At 41.8% G+C, this 14,581-nt stretch overlaps 1 protein-coding gene across 7 annotated transcripts in view; it reads right to left on the bottom strand.

Moving 5' to 3' along the window:
* The window catches only part of CDK19 (cyclin dependent kinase 19), a 211,018-nt gene that overhangs the window by 37,880 nt on the left and 158,557 nt on the right, over positions 1-14,581 (bottom strand). For all 7 annotated transcript variants that reach the window (XM_019537912.1, XM_019537909.1, XM_019537906.1 and 4 more), the window contains 3 exons: positions 3,189-3,332; positions 2,866-2,935; positions 286-358 (listed from right to left, as the gene is read on the bottom strand). In XM_019537912.1, the coding sequence (XP_019393457.1) occupies positions 286-358; positions 2,866-2,935; positions 3,189-3,332 (287 nt within the window). The remainder of the gene's footprint in view (positions 1-285; positions 359-2,865; positions 2,936-3,188; positions 3,333-14,581) is intronic.

Raw genomic sequence — 14,581 nt, forward strand, 5'->3', positions numbered from 1 at the left:
CTGACTTCCTGCCCTTTGGGCAGGGGGCTGGACTTGATGATCTCCCGAGGTCCCTTCCAGCCCTAATGTCTATGAAATCTATGAAATCTAGTAGATGGCAGCTAATCTGTTAAAATATTAAAAACCACAGCTGAAAAGTTCAATGCATGATTTAAATTTTGTAATTCCTTATGCTTACACCCTTTTGCAGTAAGCAATAAAAGACAGAACAGTATTCATGTTACAATAATATTTCAAGGTAAAATAACACCTAATCATTAAAAATGATTTTGGAAATGTACTTACCAAAAGGAAAACTTTGCTGTCAGGCTTGACCTTGTGTTTCTCCATGTATTTTATGAGGCTACTATTGGCATATCTGGAAAATTGCCAAGCAAAAACATTTCAGAAGTAACAGTGTAAGACTCAGGAAATGTATCAGGCAGTAAAGAAAACTCATTTTAACTAAGAGAGATTCGTTCCTTTTGTATTGCATTTGCTAGCAGATATAACATCTTATTGATAACCTGTCATTTTCTCTATTCTGTAAAGCATGAATACACATCCTAACTTTTGCTCTTGGTACTTATATAAACTGTGAGTATTTATTTCAATAGAATATATAACTGCACTGCCTCAGACAGGCACAGTGATTCCAACAGTGTGGCTGTTCAGCGACCATTTGATACCTGGGTGCTTGTTGCAATCGCTTCTCTTAGTTGGCTGGGAAATAGCTTTCCCTTTTTTGCAACAAAAACGCTATGTGGAGTTTTAGTATCCACTCAATTCAAAATACAGCAACTCCTCACTTAATATCCTTCTGGTTAACACTGTTTTGTTATTACGTCACTGATCTATTAGAGAACATACTCGTTTAGAGTCACACAAAGTTTGGTTATAATGTTGTTGGGCCGCCACCTGCTAGTAGGTAACTACCGTGACAAGTGGATTCACTTAACATCATTTTGCTTAAAGTCACATTTTTCAAGAACATAACTACGGCATTAAGTGAAGAGTAGCTGAATGTGGAATATATATCTTGCTTTTAATATGCAGATATCAGGTATAATTATTATTTGACAGCAATAAACAGAAAAGCTCTTATGATTGGTCTAAGGTCACTGTCACGATACAGCCTCCCCAGGGATGGCCGTGATGTCCCTACAGCCCCATGACTGTGTCAGCTCCACCCTATGGATGCCTATGAATCTCTCCTGCCACGTCTTGCTGGTTTAAATAATGAAAATTGGGAGGCCGCCCTCAGGTTGCTGCTCGGTCACAGTCCTGACAGACTCCTCTAAACGCTGTAGGTTGTTGGACCCTTTACTGGGTCCCACACTTAGGAGGTGCCTTACAATACCCCCCAAGTCTTATGAGCTAGATGTCTGGCTCCAAAATCTCCCACACTCCATGCCTCACAGGTGGCAATTAGACATTGTCCCTTTTTATGAGACCTCCATATAGCTTGGCCTCCTGTCATCGTGCACTCTGGCGCTGGGCTCTCCACAGCCCTGTCTCTGCGCCCTCTCTGGCGCTGGGCTGTCCACACTGTAGTGTGCCCCAATGAGAGCTCCTCCCCAATAGCCTCAGCCTGATCCACCAGTTTAAATAACACAGCACACAAGCCCCTGGGCTACAACACAACAATAACATAGGTCTACCGTCTATCCCTTTTAAGAAGGCAAGCTTCTGTCTCAATTTAATGGGTCTCCTCCCCACCAGCACTTATGAGCTCCTATAGACCCTTAATCCTACCAGCATCAGAACAGGCAGTCAAGCATCTCCAAGTAGCTTCCTCTATGAGCTCCTTCCCTCTTTGCTGTTGCCAGAGAACTAACCCTCTAGTCCCAGCCCTGGGGTTTATATGTGCCCAAGGTCCTGCCTTCTTCTGGTCAGCTGACCAGGTGCAGGCTAATTCCCTCATTAGCCTGCTGCCACAGCAACCTGCACCTGTAGGGGTCATGCCTGGCTCATAGGGCCCTCTCTCTAGGCAGTTTCTGCCCTTAAAGGAGCATGCACACCCTTCGACAGTTACATAGCGGATCCGTGGCAAAACTGGAAGAAAAACTACATCTCCCAAAGGCTGGTCTTGAGCTTTATCAATATGTCTGTGCTGCCCTTTGTGCTCTTGCCCTTCCTCTTCTACAAAACAGGACAATCTGATTAACTGAGCTAACAGTCGCATGATAAATTTAGAGGACACTAATCAAAACAATATTCTTCCAAAACCTAAACAAGACTTAAGATACTGTATTTTCTTACATGCAACACACCCTTTGTTTCTGTAAATCAGAGTTAAGAATAAAGGCTTTTACTAGAGTCATGACTGTATACAGCAAGAACAGAACCTAATCTTCAGGTGACTCATCCTCCCTTTCCTGCTCAACTAAAACTAAAACCTAGCTACTGTTGAAGACTGGTGTCTATGAATGGATCTATGTTTTTGACAAAGGAGCAAAAGAATCTTCAAGACTGTAAACTAGGAGGAGAGAGACCAGGAGCACCTAGCAGACAGCAAAACTGCCCTAAGAAGGGTTTGCCTGATTAGTGAAACACCAAGACTATTCAAAATGAAAGACAATCATTAACACCTGTGGACTGAAGAACAATGAGCCATTAAATCAACTGAATCCTCAGCTGCCTAAACAGTAATGCCACAGCTACTGCAGTGTGAAGCAGAAATCAAGGCAAGGTACTTCTATCCTGGGCAGAAAATCAGCTTCTCTACTTAATACACGTACCCCAAATTGGGGGGACTGATTTTTGGGGAAAAGGTGCATGTCATGTGCAAAAAAATACGGTAACAGAAGCCAACTTCTAGTGATAATTTTTGTATAACTGTTCCATACAGTTCTTAATACCTATGTGTGGTAGATAATCACTTACGTTGTTCTCCTAAAATCTTTTTGAAGTGTGGGATATTCTGGCATCTTCCTTATATCTTCCCAGTCTTTATCTTAGAAAAGAAAAAGCAATTGGGCAGTTTAAGTGTAGAATAAGCCACACACTTGTACACAAACTAGTATTTGTTTGAAAATTTCTATTACTTGTTCAATATTATTGTTCTGCAATTCCCAATGCTTCCTTGTGCAGAGGCTCCACATCCATCATACTGCCAACTTTCATACAGCTATTCAAAACAGCAAGTCATTTCCTTTTTGCTGAAATCCAACTCAAAGGCTTTATGGCTGACCTTAGACGTAAATTACCTGCAGGGAATCCCATTACGCTGAAAATGCGATCTAGCTGATCATGATGAAAAGGATTACTTGTTTTGATGTCTTCCTGACGACAGTGAAAAATAGGTTCTGAAGTCAATAGTTCAGCAAATATGCAGCCAATTGCCCATATATCTAGAAGAGATGGAAGATCATTTACGTGAATTCACTGAATTCTATCAGCCTGGTCTCAGTTACAGCATAAATACGGCCTCAACATCTCACAGTGAAATTCATTATAAAACCAAAGCTTTTAAAGCATTAAATAAACTAATATACAGGAAAATGGAATAAATGCATCACATTTTCAGATGCAAAACAAATCAAGCTCTTGTAAACTCCATCTGAAGCAGTGCTTCAGCAATCAAACCGATCCAAAAAGTGGAAACTGTAGCCCGCCCAACCTCTGCTGATAACTAATCTTCAACTTAACCTTTAAATAATCTTCTGATTATCTAAAACAAAACATAACATCCCAGAAAAGATGTACTGAAATAACAGCTGTATCAGAAACTTTAGAATAATTTCTCAAGATGATCAAAACACATTCTGAGAAGGAAAAATTTATCATCCTTTGTGTGCCTAGGCTGTAATTCCATAGTACACCATGCAAATCATTTAAACTGGAAGTGACCAACCAGCAGCACATGTGCCACAAGTGGCACAGGCAGCCTCCATGTGTTGCATGCAGAGGGAAGAGACAGGAGTGAAGACAGGCAAAACAGCAGCAGATGAAGTAGGAAGCAGAAAACAGAGCAACAGAACAGGCACACAGCACAGGGCAGGGAGCAGGAAGCAGAACAGCAGATTGGGCAGGACAAGGGAAACAGAGTGGTACTTGGGGATGGTGTGGGACTACTTTGTGGTACACCTGGCAAAAAGGCTGGCTCTCACTGATTTACATGAAAGCAAATCTAGTGACCTCCATTTGATGGGAAGATATTTGACGTTTTTTCATTTTTGTGTAGTGTTCAAAACAGAATGTACAATCTACCTGTAATCTCAAATAAGATATATAAAGTCTACAGACTGTAAGTGATCTAGCTAATGGTCATCAAAAAGCCTTAGAGTCCTGTCCTACAAAAAAAAGTTTCATTACATCGAGCGCCCTAAAATGTGAAGTAGGAGATGTGGCAATGGGAAATATTGGCAGGAAAAGACTATCTGGTACAATATATTGTTAGCATCCCTTAAAAAAGATGTTGAGGTTAGGAAAATAAAAGTTATGGATAAGAGAGTATAGATTCATGCCTGATTTTAGAAGCTGAACTAGCTAATCCAGGAAGCTTTTTCCAACTTTCTTGTTTCTGATTACCTGAATACTTCAATCAACTTTTTCCTATTTTAAGAAGTGCAAGGATAAAATGTTTATTTAACTACAGACTAGTTCACTAAATTCATGACAACTAACCTTTAATAAGATACCTGAAGCCAGAGAATATAACAATATAAAATCAAACCTGATCAATACTATACGGACTGTGTTCTAAAGATTATATGATGCCTTGTGGAAAACTAAAAAATGCATCATGCCAGCATATTTTTCCTATAGAACAGCTATTAGATCAGTGATTCCCAAAGAGTGTGCTACATTGTGCAGTGAGAGCAGAGGTGCACTGTAAAAAAATGACACTTTTCTTTCTTTCTTTTTGGGGGGCGGGGATTTTAAGTTGAGCCAGCATGGCCATGTCCCCCAGACATGGGCAGAATGCAGCAGCAGCTTGAAGATATCCAGTCCTGGCACAGCTTCCCAACAGCTGGAATCGGGGGGGGGCTGGGAGAAGCAGTGGCAGCACTGGGACTGGATGTCTGGATACTATTGCTGCCTCACCCTGCCTGCACCTTGGGGATATGGCTATGCCACATTCTGCTGTGCCCTGCTCTTCATGTTCGATGTGCGCCTCTCTTTAGTCCCAGGTCCAGCTGATTGTGGGCAGCTTAGAGAGCTCTGACCCAGCCCTCTGGGGAGCCCTCGCCAACAGGTGTCCCTATGCCCCACCCCCGAACCCAGCTATGCCTGTGCCCTGCAACTTCCCAGAGCAGCACAGAGTTTGTTTATAACCTCCCACCTCAGTCCTGGGACACACAGCAAAGCGGCTCCATGCACACTGTCAGAGATGCTGCTGCCCCAGTTCAGCCTGACACCATTTCCCCAGGAGGAGAGCTTTCTCCATGTTTGCATTGCCATCACTTGTTCCAGCCCCCGGCTTCCCAGCTGCAGTGTGCACACAGCTCCTAGTCCTTGGGGAGCTGCAGCCAGACCCAACATCTGCAAACTGCATCTGTGTAGTCACCACCACTTTTCGCCTTTCCCCTTTCAAGGTGTAAGAGTGAAATGTGCTGCCAATTTTAATCCAGAAAAAGGTGTGCCCAGATATCATAAGTTAGGGAAACACTCTAATAGGTCATCCAAGTCTTGCTCTTTGTCCATACAACACTGTTCTTTTCTGAAGTTTAGTTTTCTAAGTCCCAAATAATAGGATTTCCCACACTTTTTTCAAGAAATACGATCCCCCATAATTCACTATCAGACTTTCTCCCTGATGATTAGCCTGTTTTCCCTTTCATAATTTCACCTCATTACTTCTTGGCAGAGCAGAGCATGTTATAGGCATTACATCACTTTCTCAGGATTTATCATGTTTGGTTTTTTTTATTACCAGGAGTATGTGCATGAAAACAAGATTTTAGGTACTTAAGATTTTATCTGCTCTGGCAGTGGGTACAGATTAGTAGTCACGACATTTCTATTTGGAACTACTGAAAAGACTTAAATCATTCTGTCTTATACCAGCAAAACTTTTAACTCACAAAGTAAAATATACAGTGATCTCCTTTTGGTATCAAAGATGAACTCACATATTTCGCATCAAATTATGGCTCCTGACTCCCTCCTGCCCCCCAGGAGCTAGACTGGGTGGGAGAAAAATTACATTTGGAGGATAGATTCAAAGTTCCTGGATCTTTCGGATATGAATTAACATAGAAATCATATCTGTCCTATCCTCTTGGCTTCACGGAGTTATCAACATGACATTGGCAGTCTCTCTAGAATAAAAATGTATTTTTAACTATGCTTGGTTGTTTCAATTACTCAAGCAGCACACCAGACACCAGCATACATTCATTATGATGCTTTTCATTCTTTACATTCATAAAGATGAAAAAATAATAATTAATAAATTGAGTCTGTTATGCTTCTTGCTGGACTTCCTTCAAGTTCAGGGTATTATAAAACTATCCCCTGAATACTTACTAAAACTACGGAAAATCTGGAGTTTTCATTTTTCATATAATCAGAGATTAAGTGGCTGGAATAAGCCACATGGCTTGCAGTCCAAGTAAACCAGGATTTTACAATAATCCTTAACTTTTATGTAACCTACTCTCAAACAAATCCTTGGGAGGTCCTATAATTGGCCTTAGTACTAGGACTTTTTTTTCTTTCAGATACTTCTACTCTGGTATTCTATGCTAGTTACTTATTATGTGGGTGTTTCTGTGGGAGGAATAATTTTCAGGGATCAAATCCTGAAAACAGCACTCTAGTGTCTGTGCCTTTGTCCACAGAATAGACAGTCAGTGAAGAAAGCTGCTGGAGCAAGCAAAAATTTGTAATATGGAGGAAACTGAGACAGAAAAAAAGTGATATGCAACAGGTGTTTGTAATGTCCACAGGGAAGTCATTTCATCCTCAAACCCAAGATGAGCAGTAGGCGGGACCTGCATCCCCCTTTACTGCAGAAGGACTGGGCAGATGCTGAGAGCGCCAAAAAAGGCCCGATCCTTGTTGGGACAGTACAGCCCCAACCCCTTCCCTGAGGCACAAGTACCAAGCAAAATGCCTTTGTACGCCACATTCTGGCACATGTGCCGGGGCTTGCCTACCCCTGTGCTACTCTATGCCCCTGACCATCTTTCTTGTCCTTCCCTGAACATTTTCTAGTTCCATTATATCCTGTTTGATATACAGCGACAAGAACGGTACACAGTATTGAAGATGCAGGTGCACCATGAATTTATATACAGTGGTAGGATGATGTTTTTTATTTTGTTTACAATTCTCTTCCTGATAATGCCCAGCATTTCACTGACCTTTTTTTTTTGGTTACCAGTGAAAACTGAACTGACATTTTTAGAGAACTACCTAAAATTACTCAAAGGGCTCTTTCCTGAGTTGTAATTGATGGTTCAGAGCCCAGTATTATGCAGGTATAACTAAGGTTATTTTTCCCCACAGGCATTATTTTACACTTGTAAATACTGAAGTTGATCTGCCACTTCTTTGCCTACTCAGCTTTGTAAAAGATCTTTCTCTTTCCTCAGCTCTTTACTATCAGCTTGGGATTTGACAACCTAGTATAATTTAGTGTCACCTGGAAATCTGAAAGTTCACCCTCAACTCTCTTTTCCAGGTCCTTAATAAAAATGTTGAACTAAACCAGGCCCACCACAGATCCCTGCATATCCCACAACTGACCTTCCCCCATTGTGAAAAGAAACCATTTAGCTTTACCCTTTGTTTCTTATCTTTTAACCACTTTGATCCACAAAAGAGCCTTCCTTCCAAACCAGTGGCAACTCAGTTTTTTTAAGAAACTTTGGTGAAAGGCCTTGTCAAAAGCTTCCTGGAAATCCAAATATGTATCAGCTAATCCCCTTTGTCCATATATTTGTTAATGCCTCCAAAGAACTTCAGGAGATTGGTGTGAAAGAATTTTCCTCTACAAAACGCATGCTGATTCTTCCTAAGCATATTATATTTTTCCATGTAACTGCTGATTCTGTTCTTTTCTAGAGATTCTACCAACTTTTCATGGATAGAAATGACTTACTAATTTGTAGTTCCCAAGATCACCTCTGGAGCCTTTTTTGAAGATTGATGTTGGCAACTGCCAGTCCTCTGGCACAGAGGCTGTTTGTAATGACAGGTTACACACAACTGCTAACAATTCTGCTATTTCACAACTGAATTCTTTCAAAATTCTTGGGTGAATGCCATCTGGTCTTGGTGACTTACTAGTGATTAATTTATTCATTTGTTCTAATACGTCCTCTATTCCCACCTGAATGTGATTTAACTCTTCAGACCCACCTGCTGGGAAGAGTTGATCCAATATCCTTTACAGTAAAGACTAATACAACAAATTCATTTAACTTCTCTGCTATGGCCCTATCAATTTGGTTATCTAATGGTCCCTCCAATTCTCTAGCTGGCATCTGGCTTTTGACGCATTTAGAAAAAGTTTCTTTTATTAACTTTATCATCTTTTGAATTCCTATCTTCAAATTTGTTTTTAGTTATTATTTTATGTAGTCACACAGCCATAATGCCATATTGAAGACAGCAGCCTATTTTATACATTCTGAGTCTTGGTACAAATTTAATGCTGGTAACACAAAAGTACTACTAACGGTCATTAAATGGAATTTATCCAAACTCTTAACGACACACTAAAATAAAAAAGCATATGTCTTTAAAGAGGGGAGATGTCATATTTGAATACTTCTGATATGAGAAAAAATAAACAGAATTTATCCTTAATTTACAAAACGAGGACAATTTCTCTCTTGTTACGGACAATTACTTGTACTTTCTTTCAGTAGAAATTCTGTTTTATTTCTCCAAACACTGGAAGAACACCTCTTGTAAAAGATTGGTAACTGACAGGTTCTATGCAGATTTGCTGACAGGTTTGGGTGAGTTAGCATGTGCAATGCTTTTCATAAGGAAGCAAACAGTGAGGTCGGTAGGCCAGAAGCCAAGGATTTGGGTATCACTCAGTGAGATGTTAGCAAATATCTACAGAAGCTTTAACAAACAGCAGCTCAAAGAAATAGTACTGAAGAACTTTTGTTTATAATTTAAAAATCTGATGAGTGAATTAGCATTTGCCTACCAGTATGCTCTCAGAAACTCGGAGAATGTATACAATGGGCAAGTGTATTTCACAGTAGTGCGCTATCAGGAAGTGGGACCTCTCTTATGCAATTATACATAGGACCAAACTAGTCAAATAAAGAAGGGTCAAATCATCATGCATGTGAAATTAATGAAAAATATAAAACCCTAAAGTTATCCTTTTTATATAACATTTGGGAAATTTCATTCCCACCTTTTTAAAACAGGCTGAATTTTGCCCAAAGTTTCTTAAAGGCATTCAAACTACTGTCATAATCAAGGTTTACGCTCCTATTAATAACATCTTACAAAACTCTTAAAAAAAATAAAAACAAAACAAACCACTGGTGAAATCCTGGCCTCAACAGTAAAATTGTCAGCGACTTCACAGGGCCAAAATGTAATCTATTCCATTTAGAAAGAATTGTTTGCACATTAAAATATCTATTCTTTTTTTTTCTTCTGTTCCTGTTAATGTTCCCATAAAAAAAGAAGATCCCTGGATCTTCGGAGGTCAGCTGATGGTGTATATTAGACACTTAGCATCATAATTTTTTTTTGTGACAGTAGGTTTCGTTCCTGTTATAAACTTAATGCCACAGACACGGAGCAATGATTTCACATGCGTAGGTGAAAACCTAAAGAATATAGTAATTTTTTTTTTATTTAGCACAAAGAAACCCGATTAAATGCTTAGCAAAGTATACAGTTTTCAATATCACACAAAATCACTCAAACTACCAGCTTTCTGCTTACCAACAACTCAGCAAAGTGACTTTGTCACCTTGAGCATTTATGCTGTGCACTGGGCAAGGATCCTATGCAAAAAACAGCTTGAGTGATCACGTAATTAAGGACTGTAATCGCCTTGCACACAAGAATTCATATTAAAATGGCAACTGTAAATCTGGTCTTTTCTAATCTTCAAGTGCTGGCTTTTGCAACCTTAGAAACATTCTTTTAAACACAGCTTATGTTACCTATGGGTGAGGCAGGACAACAAGCTGGGTTTGGACATTGATTTTAGGAAATGTGGCCCTGTCCATCAATTATCCTTCCCTGAAATGGAGTAGTGCCAGTCCCAGGTTATATTCTCAATTTGGATCATTGGGATGTGCGTTAATTTACAATGACAGTAGGGCTTGGATCTCAGACCACATCTCTCTCCTGTCCTTGTGGGTGAGAGGTGGGCACAGAACACTGGGTCTATATGTTGGGAAAGCATACCTTTTTTTCACCCCAGCCCGGGGCAGAGCCAGACAGGCTGCAGTGGCTTGGTTGAACTTCCCTTTCAGACCACAGCATGGGAGCAGCAGCTGGGGACTTTCAGTCTCCAGTTTAGGTAAGAATTCCTCCCCCCTTCCATTACACGGTCAAGGGCACATCCCCCTTCTTTGACCTCCTATTCTCTCCCTCCTCTGCCTGCCATTGCTGTTGTTCCCAGCTCCCCTGGAGGTGGGAAGAGCTCCAGAGTTCCTCCTGTCCTGCTCTAGCTGGGCTGCACAAGGAACCAGGCTCAGCCTGAGAGAGCAACAGCAGCAGGCATATTCCTTTTCTCTGTCCAATTCCCCTGGGCATTTTCCACCAGCCTGGGTGCAAACTCAGAAAGGGGGAACCAGCCTGACGCCCTTCCACTGTCTCTGGCTCCCTACAGCTGGAGAAGGGCAGGAGTGAATCTTGAGCTCCCCCTGCCCCCCATATCATCCAGGGACAGTAGCAATAGCAGGCAGGGGAAATGAGAGGGGAGGGAAGATGCTGCTGAGCACAGAGGGGAAGGGGAGAGTGACAAGAGCATTGTGTATGGGAGGGAATTCTTATCTGCTTGAGGGACTTAAAAAAATTAAGTACCTGACTGCTACTCCTATAGTGTGGTCTGCCAGTTCAGGGGAGGTGGGGGTAAGAGGGCAGTTAAGACTTGGGATGCAGCACCTATCTCTGCTCCCACCTATCTCTGCTTTACAAAATCCTGGATCCACCAATGACCCCAGAAACAGCTACTCCCAGGTGCTTCTAATACCATATGAGCTGCTTTTGCTGCTTCTTTTCTGGGAGCAGCAGGAGCCCATCTCAGAAAGTATGTCTGATTATTATTCTGGTTATTAACTGTAACACATTTCAATGTTTCTCTATCACCAATTGTAAATCACGATATGCAAGTATGCTCTACAGGCTGATACAAGATGAGAGACCTGCTTCTCACTGCTAGACTTGAAGTCACAAAAACCAAAATGGATGCGGCGTACAGTCAAAGTTTGTTCTAAGTCTCAGTGAATCCAGTAAGGTTTCTTCCTATTGATTCCACTGGGAGATAAACACTCTGACATCTAAGCTGCTGTTGCAATTCATAGGAAGGAAGAAACAGGCAAGATCTTTCCTCTCCGACAGCAGAGATGCTTATTTTCTAAGACTTTATTTTTTCCTCTTTGTTTCAGAATCTCTCTGGGTTTCTTTGTTAGAGAGACATTCAATCCTACATTAGTTTGTTGCAGTGTGTGAGTGGCTGAAAATAACCCTTGCATATTTACATGCAACTAAGTTGCAATGTTGTGAACTGAACCACTGTGACTGGACTTCTGCTGCCAAGACAGCCAGCATCAATACCAGGCAGATGATTTGTGAAACAATCCCAGCTACATCTTGAGAATGAGATATTCATCTGAGGTGCTAATCTACAATGCCACATTGAGAAATATATTTGCTGTTGCTGAAACAATAGTGTTCCAAGCCCAAATTGCTGAATCAGTTAAAATGTTACTTAGTATCAGGTCTGCCTGTCCTGGAATGGCTGTAAAGGTTATGCAAGTGGAAGAGCTTTCTTTAATCAAGTTCCAATATCTAGATTACAGCTTGGTAGCAAACTCTTTGGACAGCAGTCAACAGATGGACTCTTTCAACGAATGCTTTCAGGAACAATATGCTGAAGAGCTGGAGGAAGGGTCTGCAGAAACTCATTAACAGACCCAGCCTTTTGGCTCTCTAAATGAAAACCTCATCTTTCATTCAAAAATAAAAAGTCTGCAGCCTATTTCCTTGTGGAGGGACCCTTAAAACAGTTAATTTAATGAGATTAAAAGAAATTTGCAGCCAAGATATGCTACTGCAGGCATAAGGCTGAAGAGACCAGTATCTCCTTGTCTCCTGCACCAGTGTACTATATATGTAAAACAAATCAGTTAAGTCTGGCACAGTTAATACCCCTCTCAAGGATCTCCCTCAACTATCTTTTGGTTGTCCCTGTGCATAGCTGTGCAGTGTGAAATGGAAAGGAAGGTGCAAAAAATGTCGTAACCTTCTTAACAATGCTAAGTTTGCATCTGCTTGTTAATATTTGCATCCACCCTATTGCTGAGACTGCGGCAGCTACTTAGGTGAAACTTCCCTTATACATCTCCAAAATGATCTCGCAGGTGTACCTTGGAGATATGCCCTGTATTACTCACAGCCCCGTTCCCTATCCAGCTTCTCCAGCAGTCCCTGACAAGGAAAAGAAGGGACCAGCGGAGACTGAGGGCCTGCTGCTACTCTGATACATCAGCTTCTCTGGTATTTATTCATTTACTTGATTTATAAGTCATCCTTCCCAAAACAGACTCAGGGAGGCTTACCATACAACAGAACACCCTATAAAATCGGAGAAACCATAAACCGGAAAAATCAATTGATTTCTCACCCTAGCTTTATTTCCTAAATGTCCATCCATGTAGGAAGAACTTACATCGTTTCCAAATGATGCCCAAGCTTGCGTTCTGGCAGGCCTCAAGAGAGAGGGAATTCTAAAGCTGAAGTACAACTGAGAATGTCCTCTCATACGTTTCTGCCAAGGGTACTTGATGCATTGAAGATACTTGCAGGAGATTGCTCCTGGCTGTCCTTAAGGATCATGAGGGAATGTTATGAGAGAAGGCTGTCCCTTAGGTATGCAGAGCCCAGACTGTCTAGAACCTTATGTGTCACAGCCAGCACCTTGAATTGCACTCAGAAAGCTATTGGGAGCCAGGGCAGATGCTGGACCACTAGAGTTACGTGCTTCTGGTGCTCCAACCCCATCAGGATGCAGTCTGCTGTGTCTTTAAGGGCAGCATGCAACACACGTCCCCCTTGAACCACTCAAAATAGGCAGTCATGATAAAAATCCTTTAATGAGACACCCCTGTATGGCACTGAACATGAACTCTAAAGACAAAACACTTGGCTTCACCAGCCATTATAGCTTGCAGAAAAAAATAAGGGTGCTTTTACAGGTTATTTTTACAACATTTTAAATCTGTAGAATATTATGCTGTCAAAGTTGGAACAGTTTTAGAGCAGACACAGGTTAAGGCTTAATGACACCTCGGACCTACACAACTGTGACTTGCCACTCCAGGACGTGGTGAGCAAGGGCAGGGACAGCAGCCAGGATTTTATTTTTCCTCTGGGAGAGGAGTGGGGAGAGCAACATGTAGCTTGGAGGTAGAGAGACCACCATGAGGGCTATGGCTTCCCTCACTCCACAGCCACCAGAGAGCAAGAGATAAGAGTGAGAGAAAGAGAGACAGAGAGAACCAAAATCTTGCATGTTTCACGGAAGTGAGACTGGGTTGCAGGGGAGCAGGGTTGGGTCAGCTGGGTTAGAGCTGAGACCCAGCAGGCTCACTGCATACCACCCCACGGTAGGAGTTGCGTTAGCACTCACAACAGGGCAGAGCCGAGACCCAGCTAAGAATGGTTTCCATTCTCTTCACAGAGGTAAGCAGTAGGATTGCTGTTGTTTGCATGGGGGTGCTAGAGCAAGCATCAAACTGGTGAGCTGCACCTGGCTGTTTAGAGCAGTTAAGGTGCACTGAGGTTGCACCCCTGGGTACAGAACAGGGTGTTTCCTTGGCCCAGCAGTTAACTCCCTGGGCAGTAGAGTTCAGGAGGGTTGAACATTTGCCCATTGAGCAAACAAGTGGGATGGTCTGGGAATGGTGCATCCTGAGATGCCAAAGGAATGAAAACAGAGTGTTTTGTCTCCCTGGAGCAGGCAAACAACACTAAATGACCTAGTAAAATAGATCAAAGATAACCCTCACCTGAAGTGGCATAACTTAAAACACGACCACTGACCTCATTTTTATACACTACTAGCATGCCAGTTCCTGGAACATTTAATGCAGCAAGCAAGCTCTTACAGAGCTTTGGATTCCTGTTTATTTTCAGTTCTCACCATCAGCCTCTTACATTTCACAAACTGCCAATTTATGTAAGCTCCTTTAAAATCTTTTGTATAAATAACCTTGCAGCAAAAACTAACACCTGTTATGTTCCTGCCAACACAACGCTGCTTTCCACGTGACCAAAGGGAGGGAAATGTTTCTTTCTATTCTAAAATAATTCTAGAGTTCACAACACTGCATATACATGACATTTTTCACAGATTTCATAGACATTAGGGCTGGAAGGGACCTCGGGAGATCATCGAGTCCAGCCCCCTGCCCAAAGGGCAGGAAGTCAGCTGGGG

Source organism: Crocodylus porosus, unplaced genomic scaffold, assembly GCF_001723895.1.
Source record: "Crocodylus porosus isolate Cpor-Errol unplaced genomic scaffold, CroPor_comp1, whole genome shotgun sequence".
Taxonomy (NCBI): Eukaryota; Metazoa; Chordata; order Crocodylia; family Crocodylidae; genus Crocodylus; species Crocodylus porosus.